The sequence below is a fragment of the Staurois parvus genome, unplaced genomic scaffold (assembly GCF_062004578.1).
Source record: "Staurois parvus isolate SC_StPar_1 unplaced genomic scaffold, SC_StPar_1.0 ptg000014l, whole genome shotgun sequence".
NCBI lineage: Eukaryota > Metazoa > Chordata > Amphibia > Anura > Ranidae > Staurois > Staurois parvus.
In genome coordinates, this window is record NW_028317810.1 from 16,686,812 (window position 1) to 16,705,921 (window position 19,110).

At 45.2% G+C, this 19,110-nt stretch overlaps 1 protein-coding gene across 2 annotated transcripts in view; it reads right to left on the bottom strand.

Annotated features, from left to right (window-relative positions):
• Window positions 1-8,409, bottom strand: part of ISOC1 (isochorismatase domain containing 1) — a 68,272-nt gene extending 59,863 nt beyond the window's left edge. The window contains exons 1-2 of one of the 2 annotated variants that reach the window (XM_089677707.1): window positions 8,327-8,409; window positions 7,571-7,921 (exon numbers count right to left, since the gene is read on the bottom strand). In XM_089677707.1, coding sequence (XP_089533833.1) covers window positions 7,571-7,909 — 339 coding nt within the window. In that variant the 5' untranslated portion in view covers window positions 7,910-7,921; window positions 8,327-8,409. Of the gene's footprint in view, window positions 1-7,570; window positions 7,922-8,321 lie in introns of both variants that reach the window. The other variant, XM_089677712.1, reaches the window with a different exon arrangement.
• Window positions 8,410-19,110: the final 10,701 nt, after the last annotated feature.

Below are 19,110 nucleotides of genomic sequence, written 5' to 3' on the forward strand. Positions count from 1 at the left end.
CCCGGCACAAAAACACTATTATCAGCGTTTTTCATCAAGCTTTTTTTTTTCCTATCATTTTTGAGTTTCTAAAAAACACTAGTGCGCATTGAGCCTTAAAGTGATATTTTTAAAACAAAATATCTGAACCTTTAATAACAAACATGTTATACTCACCTGCTCTGTGCATTGGTTCTGCACAGTGCAGCCCCGATCCTTTTCTCAGGTCCACAGCCAGTGCTCCTGGCTATCCCCCAATCCCTGCCATTCCCCCCCACTCCTATGTGATTACTCCCAAGCTGCTACTGTGTCAATAGAACGTGGCTCAGCTCCCTTCACTGACTGTGGCTGGCCAGTGGCTCCCAATGCTGTCTCTGAGCCAATGAAAAAGGAGAGACCCAGGAGAGCTCCTGCTTAAATGCACATCACTGGATTGAGATTGGGCTCAGGTAAGTATTAGGGGGGCTGAGGTGAGAGCTGCACATTGAGTTCTTTCAGCCTTTAGAACCACTTTAACTCTGACTTTCTTCATCAGCAAGTTTGCTCTGACTTAGAGTATTAAAGCCAGAAAAAGCCAGGCAGCCATCATTTAGAGTAAGTCCACAAGGGCTGCCTCCTATATCTCTCACTATAGGCATCGTGACCGGACACATCAGCCTTAATTTTGCTGTGTTTTCCAGTGCAAGGGCATTAGAAGATACATGGTTACCAACAACGCCTGCTTTTTACTAATGAGCTAAATTGCAATTTTTGTGGAAAATTGCTGCATTTTGTGAATGCAGACCTCAATATTGGTATTGAAAGGATATCTATATTTAGAGAAATACATAAGTTACCATTTGATTGCTTCCGTCAATCTGCTATTTGATAGAGCATGGTGGAAACAGAAGGCAGATCTCCATGCACTGCAAGTTAATTGGATGAAGGTTTTCAAAAACGTATTACATTGAGAGTCTGAGAACATACAGCAAAACACACCGTATGTGAACATGCCCTTATAGAAGACAAGTTACCTATGGGAATTCAGTGCTGCTAACAGACACTAATACAAAATGAACAAAGGTGGGGTTTGGAGTGCATAAATGAAAGGTATAGGACTTTATTAACTGACAAGTTTACTCTTCTATGCAGCTTAGAGAGAGTGCCTGTCTTCAGCACTGGACAGAGGCAGGTTCTATAGGGGATGTACAGCCACATACTGAGCCTACACCACACTGCCCTGAGGAGGAAACAATGAAATCTAATGGAAAGATCAAGGCGGCCATTGCTCACTTCTCCATCTGAATGTGCATGCTGTTGCCAGTCTCTTATTTAAAATTACAGTGTTAGTTTTGAACTTCTGTTATGCCCTCACAGACAGATGCATGGCAGACCTGCCCCCCACTTTCCAGCCCTCCTCCATGTAGAGCAAGGAATGAATGGGATTGCTGTGACAGCTTTCCCATTCATCAATATGGAACTGGTCATGCAGCACAGGTGACTAGTGGAAAAATAGATAACATTAACCAGTGTGATGGAAATACAGGCAGTGAGAAACAGGTTCATGTTGCATCTGAGAGCCGTATAGAGGCATAATAGGAGTGGTGTTGGGAAACCCATACGGGGTTTTAAGTTGAAAAATGAACTTGAACATGGACTAGCATGTGTGGACAAAAGTATTTAAAGTACAAGGACTTTCTGAGTAGTAAAGAAGGGTCAGGAAGGCACCCGTGAAGCATGTACCTTTAAAAATAAGTCTTTTATAGTAGCTCTTATATTTTTGTCCTGGTAGGTTCGTTTTACTAACAAGACATATTAAAACGGAGCTGCAGTCAAAGCTAAAAACAATAAAGTCAGCAGCTACAAAAACTGTAGCTGCTGACTTTTAATAAAAACAGCCACTCACCTGTACCTTGAGTCAGCAGTGTACTCACCGCAGCCAGTTTCACCGGCGTTCTTGCTCCCCAGCGCCGACATCTTAAATGTGGGCACCCGACTGTGACAGCTGGGTGCCCACTGCGCATGCACAAGTAGCACTAAGCCTCTTGAATGGTCCCGGAATCGTAGTTAAAGCGGAACTTCCCCTCCTGCTTTAAGTATACTTTGGAGGTAAGACTGCCCTATAAACACTACCAAGGATATCCAATGCCCACAGCATCCTATTTTCACATTTACATGCTTTTTCTGCTCTGCTCTATAGTAAAAAATGAGAGCTGGAAAACAACTGGATGTTATGAGCAACATTACCACGTTCATATTGTGGGTACACAACTATAAGTTGGTGAGTTTAAAGTTAGATAAACCTAAGCCCCAGGAACCAACTTTTTAATTCTTCCCACAGGAACACATACAGGTGAAACTCGAAATATTAGAATATCGTGCAAAAGTTCATTTATTTCAGTAATGCAACTTAAAAGGTGAAACTAATATATGAGATAGACGCATTACATTCAAAGCAAGATAGTTCAAGCCGTGATTTGTCATAATTGTGATGATTATGGCTTACAGCTCATGAAAATCCCAAATCCACAATCTCAGAAAATTAGAATAATCCACGGTCATTGAACCAGGTTTTGGTGCTTTTGGCGGTGTGGGCAGGTGCCAATTTCTGCTGGAAAAAGAAGTCAGCATCCCCATAAAGCTCGTCTGCGGAAAGAAGCATGAAGTGCTCCAAAATCTCCTGGTAGACGGCTGCGTTGACCCTGGACTCAATGAAGCACAGTGGACCAACACCAGCAGATGACATGGCTCCCCAAATCAACACAGACTGTGGAAACTTCACACTGGACTTCAAGCATCTTGCAGGGTGTGCCTCTCCATTCTTCCTCCATACTCTGGGTCCTTGGTTTCCAAATGAGATGCAAAATTTGCTCTCATCAGAAAAGAGGACTTTGGACCACTGAGCAACAGACCAGGTCTGTTTTTCTTTAGCCCAGGTAAGACGCTTCTGATGTTGTTTGTTGTTCAGGAGCGGCTTGACAAGAGGAATACGACATTTGAAGCCCATGTCCAAGATCCGTCTGTGTGTGGTGGCTCTTGATGCACTGACTCCATCCTCAGTCCACTCCTTGTGAAAGTCCCCAACACTTTTGAATGGCCTTTTCCTGACAATCCTCTCCAGGCTGCGGTCATCCCTGTTGCTTGTGCACCTTTTTATTCTACACTTTTCCCTTCCACATAACTTTCTATTAATGTGCTTTGATACAGCACTTTGGGAACATCCAACTTCTTTTGCAATTACCTTTTGAGGCTTTCCCTCCTTATGGAGGATGTCAATGATGGCTTTCTGCACAACTGTCAGGTCAGCAGTCTTTCCCATGATTGTGATTCCTACTGAACCAGACTGAGAGACCATTTAAAGGCTCAGGAACCCTTTGCAGGTGTTATGGCTTAATTAGCTGATTAGAGTGGGACAGTTTGAGCCTAGAATATTGCACCTTTTCACAATATTCTCATTTTCTGAGATTGTGGATTTGGGGTTTTCATGAGCTGTAAGGCTGGCCATACATTATACAATTATCTGCAGATTTTCTGCCCAATTTCCTTTAGATTTACCTTCAACTATGTAGTGCAAGGGCCTGCCTAATTGGATACAACTGAAAGTGTTGTTTAGGTTTGTCCTCCTATTATATGGTTTTTGGTAAATCTAAACCAAAAATCTGCAGATAATTGTATAATGTATGGCCAGCCTTAGCCATAATCATCACAATTATGACAAATCACTGCTTGAACTATCTTGCTTTGCATGTAATGCGTCTATCTCATATATTAGTTTCACCTTTTAAGTTGCATTACTGAAATAAATGACCTTTTGCACGATATTCTAATTGTCTGAGTTTCCCCTGTAATGTGTACACTCATTTCTGATGGCAGCATTAAAAAAATGCAGGAATATGTACTGTACACATTGCACAGTCATATTGGGAAGCAATGCATTTGTATCTGCTGTCTTACTGTGACCATCATGCCAGATAAAGCCACACAGTGTCTGTACTATGGCATGTATATATCCACACAGTGTATGCACCCTTGGTACCAGGAACAATAACGTTTTAGAAAGTAAACATAAAAGTCAGTCTACCTAACATATATGCTAAGAATGGGGGTGGGTGCAGGATTAGTTAGGATTTTACCAGAATGCTACTTAAGGAAAATTACTATAAATACAAGGACAATAATGTAAAATGCATTTAGCCATGTAGTTGTGGCGATGACGACCAAGTATCGGAATGGGGAAGAAAGGGGATTTAAGTGACTATGAACATGGCATGGTTCTTGGTGCCAGACGGGCTGGTCTGAATATTTCAAAAACTGCTGATCTATAGGGATTTCATGCACAATCATCTCTAGGGTTTACAGAGAATGATCTGAAAAAGAGGAAATATCCAATGAACGGCAGTTGTGTGAACGAAAATGCCTTGTTGATGTCAAAGGTCAGAGGAGAATGTTCATACTGGTTCAAGATGATAGAAAGGCAACAGTAACTCAAATATCCACTCATTACAACAAAGGTATGCAGAATACCATCTATGAACACACAACACATCAAACCTTGAAGCAGATGGGCTACAGCAGCCGAAGACCACACCGGGTGCCACTCCTGTCAGTTAAGAACAGGAAACGGACGCTACAGTTTTGCACAGGCTCGCTAAAATTGGACAATGGAAGATTGGGAAAACATTGCCTGGTCTATTGAGCCTCAATTTCAGCTGCGACATTCAGATGGTAGGGAAAGAATTTGGTGTAAACAACATGAAAGCCTGGATCCATCCTGCTTTGTATCAACAGTTCAGGCTACTGGTGGTGTAATGGTGTGGGGGATATGTTCTTGGCACACTTAGTACCAACTGAGCATCATTTAAATGCCACAGCCTACCTGAGTATTGTTGCTGACCATGCCAACCCTTTATGACTACAGCGTACCCATCTGCTGATGGCTACTTCCAGCAGGATAGTGCATCATGTCACAAAGCTCAAATCATCTCAAACTTGTTTCTTGAACATGATAATGAGTTTACTGTACTCCAATGGTCTCCATAGTCACCAGATCTCAATCCAATAGAGCACCTTTGGGATGTGGTGGAACTGGAGATTTGCAACATGGATGTGCAGCCGACAAATCTGCAGCAACTGCATGCTATCATGTCAATATGGGCCAAAATCTCTGAGGAATGAGTTCAACACCTTGTTGAATCTATGCCATGAAGAATTAAGGTAAATCTGAAGGGAAAAGGGGATCCAACCTGGTACTAGCAAGCTATACCTAATAAAGTGGCCGTACTCACTACCTCTGCTGGAGTTCTATTCCAAGTATCAACTACTTTCAGTAAAATAATACTTTTCAGGATCAGTTTTGCACTTTCCTCCTGCTAGTTTGAGGTCATGTCTCCCGTGTTCTTGCCTTCATATTGAAAATTCTGCCCTCCTAAACCTAATTCACCCCCTTCATACATTTCAATCATGTCACCCTTTTCCCTGCTTTCCTCCAGACTGTAAAAATTAAGTTCCTGAAGTCTCCCCTGATATTCTTTATCCCTCAGACCTTTCACCATTTTGTTATCTGTCTCTGGACTCCTCCTGTCCCATCTTTATGTAAGGGAGGTCTCCAGAACTGGACACAGTATTCATGTAATATGCAATATATATCTAAATTCTTTATGCAGTATGTCAAGGTAAATGTATGAGTTTTATCCTAAGAGTTTGTTCCGCCCCATGTAATCTGCAGAAGAAACTTGACAGATTGGGGGGGGGGGGGGGATTTTCTGTCTTAAATGTCTGAGTCCCTTTTTTGCTCTGACAAAGAAATGAAAAGCTAAACTGTATTCTAAAATCCATAACCAGGTTTCTCTGAATGATCATTGCTCATTTTTCACTTTAAACCTTTCATCCTAATAAACTCATCCAAAGGAAAATGGAAAATAGCAGCTTAATGCACACAATGTTAAAAAAAGAGGGTTTAATAGCTATTTAGTGGTTTGAAATACATGCCAGGTTGCAGCACTCATTTGCAAAATCCATTTATTAGATTACAGTAAATCAAGTACATATCCACTGTTTCATCATTTGAGCCATTCATTTCCTGATGATCATTCAAATCTATTCCATCCTGGAAGCAGCCCCTGTTCTGTCTTATTACCTTCTGGAGACAGCCACTGAGAATTATTCAGGGCAGCAGCATCCAGACTTTTTTCTTTTAATCAAGCAGCACTGAAAGAGTATTAATCATTGGTGCCTTAGCTACCAAGGAAACAAGCGGGGCTACTTTTACGCAATATTGATGCACTCTGTATTTTAGTTCTAAACATGAATGACCTCAATGACAACACTAATCGTTAATGAAAGGGAATATTGGCACATTAACTGCCTGAACATTGAAGGACGTATCTGCTTGTTGTAGGTATTCATTCAACCAAACAAGGTTAGCAATAAATGGACTCTGGGGAACTGAATAACCTTGTAGACGCTGAATGCACCCAAAATTGAGGAGTAAGTTTCAGATGGGCTTTGGGGAGTGACAAATCATGCAGTCATTCATCCCACAATAAACTGATGAGTTAGTTATGGATAGAGTCTGTGAGGAGTGAATTACCCTGTAGTCATTCATCCCACCAAAAACCGGTGAGTTAGTTATGGATAGAGTGAGGAGTGAATTACCCTATAGTTATTCATTTCACCCAAAACTGACGGGTTAGTTATGGATGGACTACGGGGAAGTGAATGAACCTGTAGTCATTCATTTCACCCAAAACTGATGTTATGGATACAATCTGAGGGAGGGAATGACCCTGTAATCATTAATTTCACCCAAAACTGATGAGCTAGTTATGGATGGACTCTGGGGAAGTGAATGAACCTGTGGTAATCATTTCACCCAAAACTGATTAGTTATGGATACAATCTGAGGGAGTGAATGACCCTGTAGTCATTAATTTCCTCCAAACTGATGAGTTAGTTATGGATGGACTCTGGGAGAGTGTAATCAATGAATCATTCATTGCACCCAAAACTGATGAGCTAGTAATGAATGGACTAAAGGGGATCTGAGCTATTTTGCAGTCATTCAGTGCACCCAAAACTAAAGAGTTAGTTATGGATGAACTCTGGGGGGGTGAATTACCTTGTGTCATTCATTCCACCCAACACCAATGAATTAGTGATGGATGGACGCTGGGGGAGTAAATCACCTTGTTTCTTCCTATCCCTTGAGATCTCCAAAGAAAGCTCTCCTTTTGGGAGTTGATGGCTGCGCTCCTGCTGACATCGGAGTCCCATGCCTCCTGCTGACATCGGAGTCCCATGCCTCCGGCAGCTGTAGATGGGCTCTCACCTCCTCTGCTACAGTCACCATATCATATTAAGAACACACATAATAATCAGGGTGAATGAGACACTCCTCATGGCAAGTAGGTGGACCAGGGACGGTGAGATCTTGTGGCTGAAGTCTCCTAGCAAATAACTGAACCTACCAGCACGCACCCAAAACTGAAAGATCGGTTTCAGATGGACGGTGAGTTTCATCTTAAAGCAAGCTCTATGACAGATGAGAAGTATTTGCACATGGAATTGCTCATGATTGCAATGACACACCTGTAAGGATGATATTGGCACTGACCTGAATTTGTAGGGGCACCAGGCGGACTTTACACCGGTCACTGACCACAAATCCTTTAGGCAGGTCAATGTACTGCCCCCATTCTTCAGCGAAGAGCTGCACCACAAACTTCCGATGCATGTCGATCTGATCCCCGTACAGGCTGAGGAACTTCTGGATTAGGACTTCATAGGCAGCACCATGGGGCACAGAGGAAGGCCGGGCGAACACAGAGAAGCAGAAGAGGACTGGCACACCACTGCTGTTCCCACCACTGCCCCCCAGGGCAGCACTGCAGCTGTTGTTCTGGATGCTGGGGCAGCTGCTCACCTGTGCTGCACACACTGGCTGCTCTGCCATGGTCACCCGCTGCTGTGGACAGACACAGAAAAGGGGGTTATACCACAGTGGTCTGGCCAGCCCCTCACACTAAGTGTCACCCACAGGGAGGAGGAGAGTGCAGGATGCAAGCAGTGGGTGGAGGGCACAGCCTAGGTGATGGACACTCCTTCCTCCTCCCTCACACTCCCCCTCCCCCTGTGTCAGCTCTGTACTGGAGGAGGCGGCGTGTCTGTGATTAGGAAGTGACAAGCGCTATGTGATTGGAGGTTGCCTGACCTGCACCACACACAGGAACACTGACAGCACTGTGTGCGCCCACATCCCACCAACCTGTGGAGCCCCAGACTGTACGTCCCAGCAATGACACCCCCTCCCCCCGGAGACGGGGCACTAGAGGTCCGTAGTAACCACACGCCGCCTCTAGGAGCACCTTACTTCTCCCGACTCTCCGATCCCTCAACGCCCGCCGTCTGTCCCAGCAATCACTTCTGTCCCGAGAGCAACACACCGGACACGTGCTGACGTCAGCTGGCCGGGCGTCTCATGAGGGGGCGTGGTCGTAACAGCGGGTTAGCTGTGTGTAGCATTGAGGAGAGGAAGACATAGTATAGTCCCAGATATAGTAGGAGGAAGTGTTAGGGACACAGGTATAGATGGAGGAAGTGTTAGGGACACAGGTATAGTAGGAGGAAGTGTTAGGGACACAGGTATAGTAGGAGGAAGTGTTAGGGACACAGGTATAGTAGGAGGAAGTGTTAGGGACACAGGTATAGATGGAGGAAGTGTTAGGGACACAGGTATAGATGGAGGAAGTGTTAGGGAACATACATATATATGGAGGAAGTGTTAGGGACACGGGTATAGATGCAGGAAGTGTTAGGGACACAGGTATAGATGGAAGAAGTGTTAGGGAACATACATATATATGAAGGAAGTGTTAGGGACACAAGTATAGATGGAGGAAGTGCTGGGAACATATATATGGAGGAAGTGTTAGGGACACATGTATAGATGGAGGAAGTGCTGGGAACATACATATATAAGGAGGAATTGTTAGCGACACAAGTATAGATGGAGGAAGTGTTAGGGAACATACATATATGGAGGAAGTGTTAGGGACACAAGTATAGATGGAGGAAGTGCTGGGAACATACATATATGGAGGAAGTGTTAGGGACACAAGTATAGATGAAGTGCTGGGAACATACATATATGGAGGAAGTGTTAGGGGCACAAGTATAGATGGAGGAAGTGCTGGGAACATACATATATATGGAGGAAGTGTTAGGGACACAAGTATAGATGGAGGAAGTTCTGGGAACACATATATACGGAGGAAGTGTTAGGGACACAAGTATACAGTCAGGTCCATAAATATTGGGACATCGACACAATTCTAACATTTTTGGCTCTATACACCACTACCATGGATTTGAAATTAAACAAACAAGATGTGCTTTAACTGCAGACTGTCAGCTTTAATTTGAGGGTATTTACATCCAAATCAGATGAACGGTGTAGGAATTACAACAGTTTGCATATGTGCCTCCCACTTGTTAAGGGACCAAAAGTAATGGGACAGAATAATAATCATAAATCAAACTTTCACTTTTTAATACTTTGTTGCAAATCCTTTGCAGTCAATTACAGCCTGAAGTCTGGAATGCATAGACATCACCAGACGCTGGGTTTCATCCCTGGTGATGCTCTGCCAGGCCTCTACTGCAACTGTCTTCAGTTCCTGCTTGTTCTTGGGGGCATTTTCCCTTCAGTTTTGTCTTCAGCAAGTGAAATGCATGCTCAATCGGATTCAGGTCAGGTGATTGACTTGGCCATTGCATAACATTCCACTTCTTTCCCTTAAAAAACTCTTTGGTTACTTTTGCAGTATGCTTTGGGTCATTGTCCATCTGCACTGTGAAGCGGCGTCCAATGAGTTGTGAAGCATTTGGCTGAATATGAGCAGATAATATTCCCGAAACACTTCAGAATTCATCCTGCTGCTTTTGTCAGCAGTCACATCATCAATAAATACAAGAGAACCAGTTCCATTGGCAGCCATACATGCCCACGCCATGACACTACCACCACCATGCTTCACTGATGAGGTGGTATGCTTAGGATCATGAGCAGTTCCTTTCCTCCTCCATACTCTTCTCTTCCCATCACTCTGGTACAAGTTGATCTTGGTCTCATCTGTCCATAGGATGTTGTTCCAGAACTGTGAAGGCTTTTTTAGATGTCGTTTGGCAAACTCTAATCTGGCCTTCCTGTTTTTGAGGCTCACCAATGGTTTACATCTTGTGGTGAACCCTCTGTATTCACTCTGGTGAAGTCTTCTCTTGATTGGTGACTTTGACACACATACACCTACCTCCTGGAGAGTGTTCTTGATCTGGCCAACTGTTGTGAAGGGTGTTTTCTTCACTAGGGAAAGAATTGCTGGGAACACACATATATGGAGGAAGTGTTAGGGACACAAGTATAGATGGAGGAAGTGCTGGGAACACACACACACACACACACGCACCCCCCCCCCCCCCCCCCCCAGGCATGCAGACTGCTTCTACAAACATTTGTGAAAGAATGGGTCGCTCTCGGGTGCTCAGTGAATTCAAGCGTCCTACCATGATAGGTTGCCGCCTGTGCAATAAGTCCATCCGTGACATTTCCTTGCTGGTAAATACAGTTGCAAGAAAAAGTATGTGAACCCCTTGGGATTACGTGGAGTTTTGCATGAATTGGGCATAAAATGTGCTCTGAATGTCATCTAAGTCACAACAATAGAAGAACACAGTCTGCTGAACATAATACTACACAAACATTAGATGTTGCCATGGTTTAATTGCACATAACATGTAAACATTCACAGTGCAGGGAGGAAAAAGTATGTGAGGCCCTAGCTTAATGACTTCTCCCAGAGCTAATTGGAGCCAGGAGTAAGCCAACCTTGACTCCAATCAGTGTGATGATATTGGATGTGTTGCTGACAGCTGTCCTGCCCTTAAAAAACACACCTGTTTGTTTTGGGTTTACTGGTTTCAAGAAGCACTGTCTGATGTGAACCATGCCTCGCAGAAAAGAGCTCTCAGAAGACCTACGACCAAGAATTGTTGACTTGCGTGAAGCTGGAAAGGGTTAAAAAAGTATCTCCAAAAGCCCTGATGTTCATGTGTCCACGGTAAGACAGACTGTCTACAAATGGAGAAAGTTTAGCACTGTTGCTACTCTCCCTAGGCATGGTCGTCCTGTAAAAATGACTGCAAGAGCACAGCGCAGAATGCTGCATGAGGTAAAGAAGAATCCCACAGTGTCAGCTAAAGACCTACAGAAATCTCTGGCACATGCTAACATTTTTGTTGACACATCTACAATAAGGAAAACATTAAACAAGAATGGAGTACATGGGAGGACACCACGGAGGAAGCCATTGCTGTCCAAAAAGAATATTGCAGCACGTTTGAAGTTTGCAAAAGAGCAACTGGATGTTCCACAGCACTACTGGCACAATATACTGTGGACAGATGAAACCAAGATTGAGTTGTTTGGGAAGAACACACAACACTATGTGTGGAGAAAAAAAGGCACAGCACACCAACATCAACACCAACATCGCAGAGGATGGGTGATGCAACAGGACAATGACCCAAAGCATACAAGTAATTCAACAAAACAATGGCTGCAAAAGCACAGAATATGCCTTCTATGGTGGCCCAGTCAGAGTCCTGACCTCAACCCGATTGAAATGCTGTGGCATGACCTTAAGAGAGCGATTCACACCAGACATCCCAAGAATATTGCTACACTGAAACAGTTTTGTGAAGAGGAGTGGTCCAAAATTACTCCAGATCGTTGTGCAGGTCTGATCTGCAACTACAGGAAATGTTTGGTTGAGGTTATTGCTGCCAAAGGAGGGTCAACCAGTTATTAAGTCCAAAGGTTCACATACTTTTTCCTCCCTGCACTGTGAATGTTTACATGTTATGTGCAATTAAACCATGGTAACATCTAATGTTTGTGTAGTATTATGTTCAGCAGACTGTGTTCTTCTATTGTTGTGACTTAGATGACGTTTAGAGCACATTTTATGCCCAATTCATGCAAAACTCTACGTTAGTGGTATTATAACAAAATGGAAGCAACTGGGAACAACAGCATCTCGGCCATGAAGTGGTAGGCCATGAAAAATGACAGAGCGGGGTGAGCGCATGCTGAAGTACACAGTACACAGAAGTCGCCAACTGTCTGCAGAGTCCATAGCTAAAGACCTTCAAACTTTGTGTGGCCTTCAGATTAGCACAACAGTGTGTAGAGAGCTTCATGGAATGGGTTTCCATGGCTGAGTAGCTGCATCCAAGCGTTACATCACAAAGTGCAATGCAAAGTGTTGGATGCACTGGTGTAAAGCACACCACCACTGGACTCTAGAGCAGTGGAGACGTGTTCCTTGGAGTGATGAATCACGCTTCTTGGTCTGGCAATCTGATGGACATGTCTGGGTTTGGCGGTTGCCAGGAGAACGTTACTTTCCTGGCTGCTCCTTGCCAAGTGTAAAGTTTGGTGGGGGGGGACTGTGGTGTGTGGTTGTTTTTCAGGGGTTGGGCTTGGCCCCTTAGTTCCAGTGAAGGGAACTCTTAAGGCGTCAGCATGCCAATGCATTTTGGACAATTTAATGCTCCCAACTTTGTGGGAACAGTTTAGGGATGGCCCCTTCCTGTTCCAACATGACGGCACACTAGTGCACAAAGCAGGTCCATAAAGACATGGATGAGCAAGTTTGGGGTGGAGGAACTTGACTGGCCTTGAGTCCTGACCTCAACCCAATAGAACACTTTTGGGATGAATCGTTTGTGAACGGTAACCCGCCCCTGGAGTGCCACCGTCCTGCCGTTTATAAACAGCAGGCGGACGGCAAGTGGTTAAAAGGTGAAACAAATATATGAGATAGACCCATTACATGCAAAGCAAGATAGTTCAAGCCGTGATTTGTCACAATTGTGATGATTATGGCTTACAGCTCATGAAAACCCCAAATCCACAATCTCAGAAAATTAGAATATTGTGAAAAGGTGCAATATTCTAGGCTCAAAGTGTCCCACTCTAATCAGCTAATTAAGTCATAACACCTGCAAAGGGTTCCTGAGCCTTTAAATGGTCTCTCAGTCTGGTTCAGTAGGAATCACAATCATGGGAAAGACTGCTGACCTGACAGTTGTGCAGACAACCATCATTGACACCCTCCATAAGGAGGGAAAGCCTCAAAAGGTAATTGCAAAAGAAGTTTGCATAGTCTCTCTCATATATTAGTTTCACCTTTTAAGTTGCATTACTGAAATAAATGAACTTTTGCGCGATATTCTAATTTTTTGAGTTCCACCTGTATATATATATATATATACAGTCAGGTCCATAAATATTGGGACATCGACACAATTCTAACATTTTTGACTCTATACACCACCACAATGGATTTGAAATGAAACGAACAAGATGTGCTTTAACTGCAGACTTCAGGCTGTAATTGACTGCAAAGGATTTGCAACCAAGTATTAAAATGTGAAAGTTTGATTTATGATTAATATTCTGTCCCATTACTTTTGGTCCCTTAACAAGTGGGAGGCACATATGCAAACTGTTGTAATTCCTACACCGTTCACCTGATTTGGATGTAAATACCCTCAAATGAAAGCTGACAGTCTGCAGTTAAAGCACATCTTGTTTGTTTCATTTCAAGTCCATTGTGGTGGTGTATACAGCCAAAAATGTTGGAATTGTGTTGATGTCCCAATATTTATGGACCTGACAGTATATATATATATATATATAGTACATTCACATCAGTCCCTAACCCTCAAGTGGTGTACAATCTAAGGTCCCTAACTTACATTCATACATACACATACTAGGTCCAATTTAGACAGGATCCAATTAACCTACCAGCATGTCTTTGGAGTGTGGGAGGAAACCCACACAGGCACAGGGAGAACATGCAAATTCCAGGCAGGTGGTGCCGTGGTTGGTATTCGAACCAACAACCCTAGTACTGCCAGGCGGAAGTGCTAACTATTTTAGTCACTGTGCTGCCCTATATATATATATATACAGTGCTCAGCAAAAATGAGTACACCCCTTTTGAAAAAGATATTAATCAATACCTCAATGAACACAACAATTTCCAAATTATGACAGAACTGCATTTCATAGAACATTTGTTTAGCTCATTACATGAAAGTAAGGGTAATAATATAACTTAGATTTAAAAATCTTCACCTTTACTCAAATTAGTTGATGCAAAAATGAATACACCCCACAACAAAAACTACTATAGTATTTTGTATGACCTCCATGATTTGTAAGGACAGCACCAAGTCTTCTAGGTATGGAATGAACAAGTTGGTGACATATTGCAACATCGTTCTTTTTCCATTGTTCATGAACCACCTCTTTTAGAGCTTGGATGCTGGATGAAGAGTGATGCTCAACTTGTCTGTTCAGAATTCCCCATGTCCAATTGGATTCAGATCAGAAGACATAATTGGCCACCCAATCACTTTCACCCTGTCCTTCAGAAATGCAACAGTGGCCTAAGATGTGTGTTTTGGATCATTGTCATGTTGGAAAAGTGCAGGACGACTAAGGGCATGGAGTGATGGTAGCATCTTCTTTCAAAATGGAGCAGCACATCTTTGAATTCATGATAACATCAATGAAATTCAGCCCCCCGGCATGAGCAGCAGTCATGCAGCCCCACAGAAGGATCCTGCCACCATCATGTTATACTGTAGGCACCATGCATTTTTTGTTTACTCCTCACCTTTGCAACGCCATACAGTTTTGAAGCCATCAGTTCCATAAACATATACCTTGGTCTCATCACTCCACAGTACAGAGTTCCAGTAGACTTATTCTTTTTCAGCATGTGCCCTGGCAAATTCCAGGCGGGATTTTTTATGTGCATGAGCTTTAGGAGAGACAATTTAAAACAGTTTAATATTATTTTTTTTTTTACTCTGTATCCCAAAGGCTGTTTTTTTTATTTTGAACATGTGATGAGCAGCAGAGGACTAGAAGCTCCTCCTGCTTATATATTCCTGCAGACAGGCTGGGAAAGAGCTGGGTCATGTGACAGCTGTATATCTCAGATGGGGGAGTACAGCAGCAGACGGTGGGCATTGTCCTGCGTGAGTGCATGTTCTGCTGGAGTGCAAAACAGCAATTGAACACGACCCCCTGATCATCTGATCATGTCCTCTGCTTTTTCACAAGTAAATGCTGTTTTGTGATCACCACCTTAAACTGTCTCTGTGCTATGTACTGACTTTCTGCAAACTTAGCGTAAATGATGTTATGTATTCTCAACCTTAAACTGTCTCCTTGCTGTGCACTGACTTTCTGCAAAACACAGGATGATTATTCCTATATTTTTTTGTCTGTGGTGATTGATTCTCACCTCCTTTGCTTTTCTGTGAACAGAGAATCAATCATCTTTTATGACTTTAGCCTGTGTCTGTAGCTGGTCTGGTTTTGACCAACCTCCCCCAAAATTCATGTGATCCTTATCAGTTCCTAATTTGGGGCAGAGAAGAGTTGCTCATTTGATCTTCTCCATGTAAATTTAGACCAGCTTATGGGGGAGTTCACAGATGGGGGTACAGTCGCTGTTGGAGGGGGCATTTTTCCTGCATGAGTGTATTTTCTGCTGGAGTGCAAAACAGCAGTTGAACACAGCAGTTTAACTAAAGCAGGATAACTCAAGCAGCAGGAAGATACAACAAAGAACTCTACTGCACACTGGATGGACTGCAAGCAAACACCCTGGGAAACATTACATTACATTACATTGAGTTTATATAGCGCCAAAGGGTTCGCTCAGCACTGTACAATAGAGAGGGGGACAATACATGAAACATTACAGCAACTACAAACAGCACACGAGGGGTTATAGGGCCCTACTCTTTCGAGCTTACAATCTAGGAGGGAGGGGGTAGTGGTACAGGAGGAAGTGGCTGTGGGGGATGGAGTGGTAGGAGGAATGAAGGAGAGCAGCAGTTAGGTGAGGGTGGGGTAGGCTTCCCTGAAGAGGTGGGTTTTCAGGGAGCGCCTGAAGGTGAGGAGGGAAGGTGACAGTCTGATGGATTGGGGTGGTGAGTTCCAGAGGATGGGGGAGGACCTGGAGAAGTCTTGCAGACGTGCGTGTGAGGAGGAGACCAGGGAGCAAGATAGAAGGAGGTCCTGTGAAGAGCGAAGGGTACGGGTAGGGTGGTACTTGGGAATCAGGTCGGTGAGGTAGTTAGGGGCAGTGTTGTGAATGACTTTGTAGGTCAGAGTGAGTAGTTTGAATTTGATGCGTTGGGCGATAGGGAGCCAGTGGAGGGATAGGCAGAGGGGGGTGGTGAGGTGGATGAGTCTAGCCGCTGAGTTGAGGATGGTCTGAAGCGGGGAGAGCCTGCACTGGGGTAGGCCGGTGAGGAGGGAGTTGCAGTAGTCAAGGCGTGAGATAATCAGGGAGTGTACAAGTAGTTTAGCGGTGTCTGGGGTAAGGAAGGTGCGTATTTTGGCGATATTGCGGAGGTGGAGTCTGCATGTGTTTGTAAGTGATTTGACATGAGGTTGGAAGGAGAGGTTAGAGTCCAGAATGACTCCAAGGACTTTGGCTTGCGGGGCGGGATTGATGGTGGTGATGTTAGTAGTGATGGATAGGATGGGGGGGGGGGCGCGGGCAGGAGGGAAGACGAGAAGCTCGGTTTTGGAGAGGTTAAGCTTGAGGAAATGGAGCGACATCCAGTCAGAGATGTCGTTTAGGAGGTGAGTGATGCGGGCGGAGAAAGTGGAGGTGAGGTGGGGGGTGGAGAGGTAAATTTGAGTGTCATCAGCGTAAAGGTGGTAGTTGAAGCCGTGGGAGTGTATGAGTTTGCCAAGGGAGGAGGTGTAGATGGAGAAGAGAAGGGGTCCAAGGACAGTGCCCTGGGGGACCCCAACAGAGAGGGGGAGGGAAGGGGAGGTGGCACCATTGTAGGAAACGCTGAAGGAGCGTCGGGATAGGTAAGAGGAGAACCAGGAGAGAGCGGTGTCTCTGATGCCAAGGGAGAGTAGTTTATTAAGGAGGAGGGGGTGGTCAACTGTGTAGAAGGCCGCGGAGAGGTCCAGGAGGAGGAGGAGGATAGAGTAGTCGCCTTTGGCTTTGGCGGTTAGTAGGTTGTTGGTGATTTTGAGGAGGGCGGTTTCGGTGGAGTGTAGGGGACGGAAGCCGGACTGTAGTGGGTCAAGGAGGTTGTTGTCAGTTAGGTGGGCGCTTAGGCGGTTGTAGACTAAGCGCTCCAGGAGTTTGGAAGTGAGTGGCAGCAGGGAGATGGGTCTGAGGTTGTTTGGGTCAGAGGGGTCCAGGGAGGGCTTTTTGAGTATGGGGGTGATGTGCGCATGCTTTAGGGGGGAGGGGAATACGCCGGTAGAGAGGGAGAGATTGAAGATGTGGGTGAGAGAGCAGATGAGGGAAGAGGGGGGTGACTGGAGGAGTCGAGAGGGGATAGGGTCCAGGGGGCAGGTAGTGAGGCGGGCTTCTGAGAAGACCCTGGTGACTTCCTCAGTGGTAGCGGGGCTGAAGGAGTGCAGAGCTGGTGGGGTTACGGTAAGCGGGGTCTTGGGTGTGGAGGGGGGCAGTGCGGTTGCGAGGTCAGAGGAGGGAAGAGATGAGGGGGAGATGGGGGGGGGGCTAGGTGGGGAGGTAGATTGCGAGTTGACTATGTCCTGACGGATTGCATCACTCTTGTTGTGGAAATGAGTGGCAATTTCGTGGGCGGTGAGTGAGGTACTGAGTGGAGGAGGGGGGGGAGAGAGCAGGGAGTTGAAGGTGGAAAAGAGTCGGCGAGGACAAGAGGAGAGGGTGTTAATCAGGTTTACGAAGTAAGCCTGCTTGGCGGCGTGGAGGGAGGAGGTGTAAGTGAGGAAGGCAGATTTGTATAGGGAGAATGAACGGGGGGACCTGGTTTTGCGCCATAGTCTTTCTAGCGCGCGACTGCGACGTTTGAGGCATTTAGTGTGATCGTTCTGCCATGGTTGGAGCGGTCTGGGTTTGATGTAGCGTGTGGTTAGGGGTGCCAGGGAGTCTAGGGTAGCTGATAGTGAGTCGTTGTACGTGTTAGTGGCTAGGTCAGGACAAGACAGTGGAAGGATGCTGTCGTGTAGGCGGTCGGCAGCTGAGTGGAGGGGGGCCGGGTTCAGGTTGCGGAGGTTGCGGCTGGTGATGGTTTGGCGCTCGGGGGGGGGGGGGAGTTAGGGGAAGGGGAGATGGAGAACGTGAGGAGGTGGTGGTCGGAGAGAGGGAAGGGGGTGTTAGAGAACTGGTTGAGGGTACAGAGGTGGGAGAAGACGAGGTCCAGGGTGTTCCCAATGATGTGGGTGGAGGATTGAGTGTGCTGTGTGAGCGCGAAGGAGGAGGTTAGGTGGAGGAGTTGGGAAGTAGCCGGGCTGTTGTCATTGATGGGGATATTGAAGTCCCCGAGGATGATGGTTGGTAGCTCAGAGGAGAGGAAGAAGGGAAGCCAGGCGGCGAAGTCATCCAGGAAGCGGGGTATGGATCCGGGAGGCCTGTAGATCACTGCGATCCTTAGGGGGGTGGGGGTGAAGAGCCGGATACAGTGAGCCTCGAAGGAGGAGAAGGTTAGGGAGGGAGGGTTAGGGAGGAAACATCTCCTACAAGTCTAATTCCCACTCCATGTACCATTTAAAATGCCCTTTATACTCTTCCTTTTCATATTACTATCCTCTGCTCTCAAAATCCCCTTTCTTTACCCCTCTGCTCCACCCCAAAGCTTATACATATCACCCTCACTTCTACCATCTCCCTACTACTGCTCTCATTACCTCCTGCTAATACTTTACTCACCTACTGTCCACCAGGATATGAAGGCATGTGCACTCATATACATCCATCTTACTTTCCTCACCCTCCTTCTTCTCCTAACCTCTGGGGATATCTCCCCAAACCCTGGTCCTCCAGTATCTCACCCCCACATCAGGCACCCTCCATCTTCTGGGAATAGCTGCAATCCACTCAATTTAATCTCAATCCCCATGCTCCTAAAAACCACCCTCCCTTTTTCATGTGCACTCTGGAATGCCCTCTCTGTCTGTAATAAGGTCACCTCTGTCAATGACCTTTTTGTCTCCCACTCTCTTAACCTGCTAGAAATTACAGAAACCTGGCTTCAAGCATCAGATTC